General features: G+C 36.2%; 1 protein-coding gene across 2 annotated transcripts in view; it reads right to left on the bottom strand.

The window, feature by feature from the left end:
- Positions 1-11,798, bottom strand: part of LOC148942300 (uncharacterized) — a 55,777-nt gene extending 43,979 nt beyond the window's left edge. The window contains exon 1 of one of the 2 annotated variants that reach the window (XM_089102969.1): positions 11,735-11,798. Coding sequence is in view for 1 of the 2 variants with exons in the window: in XM_089102968.1 (XP_088959094.1) it covers positions 11,682-11,695 (14 nt within the window). In the remaining variant the exon portion in view is untranslated. Of the gene's footprint in view, positions 1-11,681 lie in introns of both variants that reach the window. The other variant, XM_089102968.1, reaches the window with a different exon arrangement.
- Between the last annotated feature and the right edge of the window lie 441 nt (positions 11,799-12,239).

Here is a 12,239-nt window from a genome sequence, read left to right as displayed (position 1 = left end):
AACAACAATAAGTAATTGCTAGATATAGCTGCAGAGATGAAAAAGACGTGACACTTCCTCCTCCTAATTATTTGTGCAAGCTATCCCCTCTGTAACCTCTAACTAACCAATCTATCCCCTCTGTTGATGTAAATCCATCAAAGGACAGTAGCAGATAAGAGGAACTTTGATCCTAGTGGCAGATACAAAATCGGGGGAAGGTAACTAGATTTTTTGCTACATATTTTAGCATTCTTTGCTCAATATATTTGTATAAATATGAATTACATCTAAGCTGGGGAGGTGGAAAAATCACACCTTGGATCCATCAATGCCTTGCAGAAGACCATAGCAGAGCATAAATAACCATAATATTTTAGTCAAGCACATGAAGGGCTATTGGGTTGCATGGGAGAGGGACGGAAAGGGACACTGCCCTTTCTATCCAGCAAAGGTTACAAGAGGGTTCAATCTCAGATCAAATGAACTATCTTTCTGGTTTCTATAGCTATGTATTCTGTAGAAAGGGGCCAAGATACAACAAAAGCTATTCACAGAAGATTTATCACTGTTTGCTGAGTAATTACTACTTTGATTAGTCTCGCTCTGAGTGAGTATGCATTTTTTTTTTTTTTTTGCATAAAATTAAGCAAATAAGAAAAAAAACGACACTTTTGAATATATCCTGAGGCTATATATCCAGGAATTAGGGAATATTATATTCAAGACAAAACTGTCTTCTATACAACTTCTAAGCCTCAGAAATTGAAATAGTTGAGATCAGTTTTATACATCAATTTCTTCAGGAGTTAAAAAATGGATACCAGACAAACAAAAAGGAATATACCATAATATATATTATGGTATATTGGGGTGGAATATATCACCCCAATATTTCCAAATGTAATGATTAATGCTCTTACAACTACATCACATCCCCTACCAATTAGAGCCAGATCAAACGTTAGGCTGTATAAGAGAGAACTAAGCTTAACTGCATTACTACAACCTCATGTTATAACAGAAAAAAAAAATTGAAACCAATATTTAATATAAAACTTGTATTTCTTGAGTATGTCTCCAAAAATACATAATACTTATATTCAATATAAATATGATGATATAATATACATAATACTGTATATAAAAAAATGAAAACTATTGTTTGTATGACAAGTATTTGAAAATGGCTTCATAGTTTGTTCACGCCTTACAAATTAAAAATGTTAAATGGCCATTTAAAATGAATTGTTAAAATAAAAATTAAAAATATTGTTTGCTGGTATTTGAAATTTTTCTGCAAATGGTTTCATAGTCTGTTCATGGCTTACAAACTAAAAATGTTAAATGGTCACTAAAAATGTATTGTTAAAATAAAAACAAAAACTATCAAGTTTTTGTCAAGATTCATCACAAGATTCATCAAGTTTAGTGTTATTCATCAGAAAGTGTTACCATTCCTGCAGAATTTTCTGTGAGGAAGGATATTTCTGGGGTGAATTTTCCAGGGGAATTTTTACACTAGGGGGATTTGACAGAATTCCTATACGAAATTATTTTTATTTGTCTGACTTTTTCTTTGCCTGCTCAATTTTGCATTTGGAGATGTTCTGGGGAAACTTTCAGTGGGTTTGGGTTTCCAGGAAAAAATTTGCATGGAAAACAGTTTCTGGAGTGATTGGAAAAAGATTAGAAATAAAAGTCTCAAATGAAAGTATGCCAAGGAAAATGTTTCAGGCTTAATCATAAGCAAATAATTTCAGAGAGCGGGGGGGGGGGGGGTTCAGCAAGGATGGAATTGTCCAGAGGGACTTTTAAGGGGGGTATATTTAATGTGGGAGGAACTTTCTGCAGAGGAATATTCCATGAGGGGGAGGGAATTTCTCATGGAGGGTGAGCCAGATCTACCAGAATTATTTGAAAAATAGATAAGAAATTAAATTAAAAAGTACAAGTTTTTCCAACTGATAATAAGAAGCAACATTAAAACTAAAAACAAACAGAAATCATTCTGTATATGAAGGGGTTGTCCTCCTCATTAATACCTTGATCTATATGCTAAAGTTTGACTCTTTCCCAGTTTTATAAAAATAACTCCTGAAACACAAGGGCATTTTATTAAGTATAGGAAACTTTTTTTTTTAAGTTCTAAAAACTTTAGCACAAAGAGCAAGGTATTGAGGAGGGGTCAACCCCTTCACATAGGGAATAATTTCTGTTAATTTCAAGTTTCAATGTTACTCCTAGTAAAAAAAACTTGTTTTTTTTTTAATTAAGTAAGGGGCTAGCTATACACTAATGTTAAACTTTTATTGTAAATATTTAGGGTCAAGAATTCAGCAAACCCATATTAACAAAGAATATACAATACAGTATGACATGTTGAACAATGAAGAAATATATTATTTGGGACTATACATGGGTGGAACCATCAAAAGAGTAGAATGTACTGTTAGGGTAAAAACTATTATATTGAAAAAGAGCAAAAAATAACTCTGATTTATGAAAATTTGTTTGGTTTAAACCTGAATGATTTGTTTAATCCGAAACTTAGCTCGTTTTCATGTCTAGTCCCCATAGGCCCCGTCCCCATTTGCTAAGGCAACGCTAGAAATTGACTGATTAACATATTGGGTCACTTTTATACTTGGGAGTTAGTGAAGTACGACATAGATACAATTTAAGTAGGGCGTTACCGTGCCCTTACAGTGCAGAACTGAAACAAAACTATATTAATAATTTTTATTTGACATTTTGATAGTCTAACCTTATTAACATATGTTGGACTGTGCTATTTTCATTGTCACCTCTCTTGTCAAGTAGTGACAGTAATTTAGCATCACTTTAGGCTTTAAAATGAATTCATGAGCAGGATTATTATTTGGAAAAAGCATAAGAAAGGCACCAAGAAGTAGGGTTACTTTGTCCCCATATAAGTAATGAGGTCATCTTAAAATTTACCCTGGGTAAAAATTGAGTGGTTGATTGCCACTGAAAAAAAGCAACATACCAATAAGATAAAAGTATCAACTTAGCATTAGATTCATTATTTTATGATGCAACTTTTGTTGTTGAAATGCTTCAATGAATTTACTAAAGGTATTTGCAGATCTCATGAAAAGCTTGATTTTAGATTTCATTTTAGCTTTCTCAGCCAACTGACAATTTCCAGGTACTTTGGATATGATATTAGGTACTTTGAGCTCTTTTCCTTCAGAACATATTCTAGAAAATATCAATCAGAGCAGGTCATTGCATGATCAGGCAACTAGCAGCTTCACCTATTGTAAATGACCTCACATGGACATGCTTTATAAACTTAAGTTGTGGCATGAAAATCAAAGTCTCTCCCAATGTGATTCAGCTAAGTTGTGGCTACATCTATAGATTGAATGTAACCAACCACAGGCCATGGTAGGTTGCCACAGACCATGGTGACCAACCAAAACCTGAACAGAAAACAAAACAAAAAAGAAGAAGAAAAGAACTGTTTTCCTACTTTAATAATTGAGATAAATAAGCATTTGAATGAGGTCTTGATCTTACTCCCCTATCTAATCATCTAGGACAAAGCAGTATAACACAAAAATCTACCAAATAGAAGTGTCCAAATCCAGGCAAAATTATTATTAATAATAATTGGAGTCAGGGAATCAATGGAAAAATTGGCCAAGCTCTTCAAAATATTTGTGTTCATGTTGAGGGTCTGGTGGAGAGAATTTGGCCCCATAGAAAGAATACAATCAGATAAAGGAACATCAGCAGAGGAAAGGGAAGATTTGAGGATCCTTAGATGGAGTATCTGTCCTATGATTTGCTTGTGCAGGTTTTGAAGTTACTTTGCAATCTTCTTCTTTGTTTGCAATCCAGTTGGAATTAACATGACCAGACCATAGTAGGTCACATTCAATCTACAGATGTAGCCAAAACTTTGCCAAATCATGTGATTAGAAGAAATTTTGATTTTCATACCACTAAGGAACAGTTCCTAGATGGCAACACTTCAATAGACAGCATGAGATTCTGCAAATTGTAATGCATGGCATATCTCTGCATAAAAAATATCAAGGAGAATATGTTTTTCCTCAGTGGGCAGTGCTTGAATAGCAGTACAAATGGTACTTTAATCTTAGAAAGGACTGTAGAAACACTATCCTAATACAGTACAGTGTTGATTAAGGCCAAATTACATATATACAATAGATTTGGTGTTTTTGGGTGACTAGTAGGTATGTATGTTCCTGGCCTCCCCCAGGCCATTCAGCGTATCCCCAGGTGGCGATAGGGGAACGCTCTACAGATATGTAGGGTACCTTCATAGGAGGCATGGACCAAGGGGGGACCTTGTCCCTGGGGGTCCACAATAGAAACTGGGATACCCTTGCCCAAGTGGAGGAGGAAGAAGGCCCCTCAAATGTACACTCAAAAGGGCCCACTGGTTTGTCCACAAATCCCATGAGTTGCAAACCTTCTCCCAGTAATGGGTTAAATTGCATGGTGATGCAGAACACCATTGCCAGAGGATCCTCTTTAGGAGGACAACTGCAGCAGGGCGTAAGATCCAGGTCTATGGACAATGGCCCCTGCAAAGGGCTGCCTCAACCTTTTCGGGGTACCTGCAAGACTGGGGACCTTTGCAGTCAACTCTATTCCCACTTGAGGAGTGGCAACCCTTGAGGAAATTATAGCCTAGTAAACAACACAGCATTTGCATGAGATTCTGACTAATGGACAATTCTTCTGGGCTTGGTATGTTTTGATGGGCGTCTTTGGGCTGAAAAACCTCTTCCTAGCTAATTTATCTATTATATACAGTACACAGTACAGTACAATACAGTACAGTGTTGATTACGGCCAAATTACAAATATACAATAAATTTGGTGTTTTTGGGTGACTAGTAGGTATGTATGTTCCTGGCCTCCCCCAGGCCATTAAGTGTATCCCCAGGTGGCGATAGGGGAACGCTCTACAGATATGTAAGGTACCTTCATAGGAGGCATGGACCAAGGGGGGACCTTGTCCCTGGGGGTCCATAATAGAAACTGGGGTACCCTTGCCCAGGTGGAGGAGGAAGAAGGCCCCTCAAATGTACACTCAAAAGGGCCCACTGGTTTGTCCACAAATCCCATGAGTTGCAAACCTTCTCCCAGTAATGGGTTAAATTGCATGGAGATGCCAAACACCATCGCGGGAGGATCCTCTATAGGAGGACAACTGCAGCAGGGCGTAAGATCCAGGTCTATGGACAATGGCCCCTGCAAAGGGCTGCCTCAACCTTTTCGGGGTACCTGCAAGACTGGGGACCTTTGCAGTCAACTCTATTCCCACTTGAGGAGTGGCAACCCTTGAGGAAATTATAGCCTAGTAAACAACACAGCATTTGCATGGGATTCTGACTAATGGATAATTCTTATGGGCTTGGTATGTTTTGATGGGTGTCTTTGGCCTGAAAAACCTCTTCCTAGTTAATTTATCTATTATGGGCTGCCTCCCTATAGTAGCATAATATTTGTAGGCATGAATATATAATCAGTTGAAGGTAAAAGGGATTGAGATTGTCTGTGCAGGATCTTGACTCTTGTTGATAGAAGAGCATCGCCAAGTGCTGAAAACCATGTTGCGAGCAAGATGGGCCCAGTGCACAAAGCCTTCATTCAACTGGAGGTCCCGTGGACTTCTTGCTGTCCGGTTCTAAGCCGGCTTAAGCACTTTGGTGTAGACTTGAGAAGATATGTTATCCCTGTCCTGCACTGGTATCCAGGATCATTGCTTTTCCTGAGGTGAAAATAATTTCAATGATTTAAAGCACATGCAAATTGGAACTTGGAATGTTACAACATTAAAAAATGACTGTTGTATTGACATTTTGACTGACAAATTCAGATGATTCGAACTGGATTTATTAGGAGTTTCATAAACTCATATCCCAGGGGTAGGAAGCATGTAATTAGATGACATGGTCTTCGTTAACTCAGGCAAAAGAAATGAGGTGTACAGGTTAAAGACATATCGCGAGGCGAATGGTGAAGCTGGTACGCCCTGTTTAGACTGGAATTGTATTAATAATAGAATACTTATTGCCTACTGATCTACTAAAAAGTCTATAGTATCAGTTATTGTAGCAAATACCCCTGTAGAACCGACTGACAGAGATACTGGTGACTCAGATGAATTTTACTTACAGTTACAGGAGCAAATAGACACGGTCCCAGGTAGAAATATGATGTTATTATTCGGAGATTTTAACACCCAGGTTGGTAGAAATAGGGATAGATGGTATACTAGCCCAGGTAAATTTGACGTAAGAACAGAGAAAAGCCGTAGATAAAGACTTCTAGAGGTTTGCAAGCTTGACGGTCTAGTTATAACCAATACAGTGTTTGGTTCTAAAATTTATTATAAGTTAACATGGTATTCAAATGATGGTAAGACAGCAAACCTTATTGATTATGTTATAGTAAACCAAAGACTCACAAGATCAATACAAGATACTAGGGTATATAGGAGTGCTCTTATTGATGTTAAAAGTAAAGATCACCATCTAGTAGTGTAAAGGGTTAATTTAAGGCTGAAATATTGGAAGGGTAGCTACCTCCCAGGAAGTTATGATGTTGGTAGACTCCAGGATGAGAATTTGAGAGAACCTTTCCACGAACAATTGAATGCTAAACTTAAGAGTTTAAAATTTGATAATGTGGAAGATGGTTGGAATAATTTTAGAAAAATAATTTGTGAAGGTGTATTAGGGAAGAAAGCTAGAACTGCAGCTAAGAATATTAGTGAAAAAGCTATGTTTAATAGAAAGGACTTGTACAAGATTTGTCTGAGTGATAGATCATGTGAAAATAAAGGAATGTATAGAAAGTGGAGAAAGCATTAAAATATAAACTAAGGAGGTGTGAAGTGGAGGCCATAGATAAAATTGCAAAGGATCTGGAAGATGTAGCTAGATGACATAATAATAAAATATTATACTAGCATGTTAATAAGCTGAGAGGGAGTAGTCAATCCAGGCTTGGCCCAGTTAAAGATAGGAATGGGGCTGCAATAACAATAAGGAAAAAACTAAAGAGAGATGGGCCGAACATTTTGAGACTTTGCTTAACCAGGATAGAGTTGCAAGAAAAGATATAGAGGAAAATGAAAAAGTTTGTGATACCTTGGATGTGAAGGAAGATTTGTTTTGTGAGGAGGAATTAGCAACAGTACTAAAATGAGTTTCTTAAGTATGGTGGCTCTGAGGTCAGAAATAATTTACTGAAGATTATGAATTATGATTTTTGAAAAAGGGGAAGTACCTAATGACTTTAGGAAAACCCTAATTAAACCACTGTATAAGAAAGGTGATAAGAGTGAGTGTTGTAATTATCGAGGCATTAGCCTGGTCTCTGTAGGTAGTAAATTACTTAGTAACATGATACTTTTTAGACTAAGAAATACTATAGACAAAGTTTTCAGAGAAGAACAGTGCAGTTTTAGAAAAGGTAGAGGATGTGTTGACCAAATTTTCACTCTTGGGCTATGCCTGAGTTTTCAAACACCTTTGGTCCTCAGTTTTATAGATTATGAGCAAGCAATCGATTCTGTTGATACAAGAGCTTTAGTAAAGGTTTTATCCTTGTATGGTATACCAGACAAATACATTAAAGTGATTAGTGCTATGTACAAGAATAACACAGCTGCAGTTAAGGTAGGAAATGAGGTTAGCAGCTGGTTTTTTATTAAATCAGGAGTTAAGCAGGGCTGTGTTCTATCCCCCTTTAAATGCATTATTTTGATGGACTTTGTCTTAAGGAGCACAGGAAAGGCAATGGGAGACCACAGAATGAAATGGGGAGGAAAAAGTCTTCTGGACTTGGATTATGCTGATGATTTAAGCATCCTAGATGAAAGTGTGAGCAAAATGAATGAAGTTTTAGGGGTTTTACAAGTTTAGGGTGCTAGAATTGGTTTGAAAATTAATGTTAGGAAGACTCAGTCACTAAGGCTAGAAATAAGTGAAGATGAAAAGGTGACATTGGTTAATAAAAAGATTGATTCACTTATATTGGTTGTATTATTAGTAAAGATGGTGGGAGCAGTGAAGATGTTGAAAGTAGAATAGCCAAGGCTCAGGGTGGTTTTTTTGTTAAAGCTGAAAAAGTTTCAAAGAATGGGAAGATAAGTCTGTAAACCAAGATCAGAATATTGGAAACTACAGCAATGACAGTGCTCAAATATGGCTCTGAAGCATGGATGCTCCAAAGAGAGATGAAGATTTGCTACAAGTTTTCCATAGAAATTGCTTAAGGATTGTTCTGGGTACCCGGCTGACTGACCATATTTCAAACAATAAGCTATACAAAAATGTGGTTGAATATTGCTCTCTAGGGCTATAATGAAAGAAAGGTTGAGGTGGCTAGGGCATGTTGTGAGGATGAAGGATTGCCAAAGATTGTTCTTTTTGGCCAACCATCTAGGGCTAAACGAAAAGCAGGTCGTCCCTGTCTGGGTTGAGAGGACATCATAAAGAAAGATTTAAAGGAAATGGGAACTTTGTGGGAGGGTGTAAAAAGGGAGGCTTTGAATAGATTAGGGTGGAGGAGGCGCTTGCGTAGCTGTGTTGGCCTTAGGTGGCTTGTTGCTGTAGTTAGTTGTTAGTAGTAGTAGTAGGTATCCGAGAAACTTTATTTGGTGAGGAAGTAAACAATAAAGGCAGGTGATCAAATATTGAACAATTATATAAAACTTTTGGTTGAAAGACATCTAAGGATAGAGAAGAGAAAAGAAGGTCTATGTTGGATGTGGACAAGGAATTGTGAATGTATGTAAAATATTGGTCTTTATCGACAACATACAAATGATTATCAAATATTTTACTAACCAGGGAAGAGCAGGCAGATCCTATCTACCAGGCAGGCACTATCCAAAAAATTCAAGCTTAACTGACTTAAAAGATGCTCTTGTAAGCAAATCACATCATGTTTTGACACAAGCTCATCAAGAACTGAAGACTTTTGAACAATTCCACCATTAATGTTTAGAGTTAAGTACCTCATACTGACATTATGGCTAACCATTGGCACTTTGACCACATGGATTTGGCTGAATCTTGGTTGGATATTCTACACTGTAACAGGTGTGGTCTGCAACCTTCATAACACACATAACATACCAGCCATACATGTATTTGAATTGTTAGATATGTGACAGAACCACATTGGATACAATTAGCCCTTGGTTGGCAACTCATTGCTAGGTGACCCATCTTGTGACACAAAGCATCAACAGGGAAGGAAGAGAAACTCCTGAAGAGGTAGACATTTATAACCAATGCACACTGATTCTTTTAGGAAAACATCAAGATCATCATAAATTGCAATTATTGAATTGTGAAAGAACATAAAAAAGGCAAGGTAAAATTCTAGATAAGCTACTTTTTGCTATCTTGGATAGGGGTTAGGTTAGGAAAATGAAATTTTCAGGGATGAATCTAAAGCCAAAAGTATATCACACAGAAGTATATTGAAATAACCACCTCCAGGGGTGTCCCAACAGGGAGGGGGCACTGCCCCTCCAACAGTTTTGGCATTCGGTAAAATTTTTGGCAAAGGCAAAAATTTTGGCAGAAATTTTACAACATTGCCCAAAATTTAGCAAAATTCTTGATTTCTGCAGAAAATTTGGCATAAATCAGGTAGCAATTTGTTAAAATTTATGAAGATTGCCCTTCCAATGAAATGAGTCTCAGGACGCCCCTGCCCACCTCCACTCTTTCTCCCTAGAGAGGGCACTGACCTTTGATGACCATAAAAACCTATGTTATAAAAGTGAAACCTTGCAAAACAGATCTTCTGCATAACAAAAAACAAGGAGGTAAAACTCTACTTTAGCTACTTTTGGCTATCTTGGAAAGGGGTTAGGTTAGGAAAATGAAACTCAGGGATTGGTCTACAGGCTACAGCATGTCATGGGAAGGTATTTTGAAGTACCTACCTCCATGTCTTCTACCTCTAGAGGTTCTTGAAATTTACCTACATGACAGGTTGACAGGTATTGAAATTTTGACTAAACAACATTTTACCTTAATTTTCAGTTTCTTTTTCTCTGGTTTTAGTTCTGAAAATGCAATTCTTGTTATTTGAGTAGAATTTTAAGCCATGTCAATGTTTTTTTTTCAAAATTTAGGAAATGTATTTGCATATCTTCAAAACCTTATAAATTAGGATTGAGCAAAGTTGTGAAGCTGAAAACAATTTTGTTGAACTTCATTTAAGCAGAAGATCAATTTTGCAAAGTTTCACTTTTATAACACACAGATTTTTAAAGGTAATCAAAGGTCAAGACCCTCTAGAGGGAGAAGGAGTGGAGGTATAACCTTCAAAATACCTTCCAGGGACATACTTTAGCCTGTAGACCATCCCTTAAAAGTTTCATTTTCCTAACCTAACCCCTTTCCAAGATAGCCAAACTGAAAGATTCATTTTCCTAACCTAACCCCTTTCAAAGATAGTTGAAGGTAGAATTTTATAGGTAACTTCTTTGTGTGGTTACAATTCAGGGTATATATTTGCACATTAGGGGGGTGGGTAAATTTGAATTTCTGATAGAAGTAATTAGCCTATTATTTTTTAAAGAGCATAAAAAAATGTATCAAGTGGTATGTTTACTTTATTCCTAAGTCAATAATATAAATGCAAAAATTTACCTAGAATTTTACCATTAGGCCTATAAATGTTGTTAAGCCTAGTCTGTAAAATTTTTGTTGTTCATATTATTGACTTATGAATAAAGTAAACATACCACTTTTTCTTTTCCATACCATGGCACTTTGTATCAAAGGAGTTGTCATAGAAACTTTGTAAAGTGCAAATTTTGTTCTGACCTTGGGAAGGCATAGGGATTTTGAGCCCAACTTATGTTTATTTCTCCTTGTTTTGAGTTTGGCTTGGTTATTTATTGTAATTTCTGTTTGTTTTGGGTTTCATTTATTTATTGATGCTGAATTGTGGTAGTTTCACACTTGGTAGATTAGGCCTATTTGATTTTATTTCTGCTCATTTTTTGTTTAATGGAGCTATTTACTTTTCTTTGAAAAACTTATTTTGTGGCGTTTTTTTTAATTACTATTTGGAAAGGCATACAAAAGGGTCAATATATATGAAATCATATTATTCAGTTAGGACTAAAGTGAATACACCATTTGATGCCTTTTTTATGCTGATGAAGAATATAATAACCATTTATTCCGCAAACGAATTTCAGCCCCCCCCCCCCCTATCAATGCCCATTACGGGGTAGGGTAGGGATTGGCGAGATAGGGGGGGGGGCGGAAATTCATTTCCGGTAGAAATGCTTATTATATTTATAATCAGCATAAAAAAAGGCATTAAATGGTGCATTCACTTTAGTCCTAACTCAATAATATGATTTTGTATATATTGACCTACAAAAGGGCATTAAGTAGTATGTTTACTTTATTTGTAAGTCAATAGGCCTAATATGAACAAAAAAAAAATTACAACCTAGTCTATGATTGAAATTTTCAAATTAAACACATTCTTAGCATAATAAGAACCTATAGACAAATTCAAAGGTGAAAAACTGCTTTCTAGATAGTATAACAAAGATTTAACTGTTAAAGTGGTGATTAGCTGTAGGCCTAGCCTACTCCAGAACTAAAAATTAAAGGATGATATTTCACACTGAAAACCACGTTTACCCTAAAATGGACATAAGCGTCAATGGAACTCTATCCAAGATTTTATGATATACCAATTTTGAGTCTTTTTCTTGAGTTATAGAAGTAACTACTAGACGTGAATGTACGCAGATTTTCTTCTTCCTTGTATGTTTACTGTCAGCCAGGACTGCTACCTGGTGAAAAAAAAATCCTGAAATCAGCACGTAAATCACTAGATTTTTGACTAAAAATCACTAGAAAGCACAAGAATTATAATACTCTTTATCATTGTAATTAATAATTGCTATTTCTTTACCATGTTCTATACATGTGCACCTACAGGAAGGGGGTGAAATTATCCTCCTAGATGTGGAAAAATACCTTTAGATTGATGTTTTGTCTCTTCTCAAGCGAAAATTAACCTTGAAAATTTTAAAAATGCCTTTTTGCATCTTTATGCAGAGAATATAACAAAATCCTTGCTACCTCCCTGTATATTCCGGAATTGGTACCATTGGCTTATAACTCGATCACTGAAATTTGGTTATCGGTGATCTAATCGAAATATCTGCTTTTTTTTATTTCCTTGTCGATTCA

The sequence above is a fragment of the Artemia sp. Qi Xiang Cuo genome, chromosome 17 (genome assembly GCF_049724085.1).
Source record: "Artemia sp. Qi Xiang Cuo chromosome 17, ASM4972408v1, whole genome shotgun sequence".
Taxonomy (NCBI): Eukaryota; Metazoa; Arthropoda; class Branchiopoda; order Anostraca; family Artemiidae; genus Artemia; species Artemia sp. Qi Xiang Cuo.
Note: the sequence above shows the minus strand (reverse complement) of the source record. Positions and strands in the feature narration are given on the sequence as shown.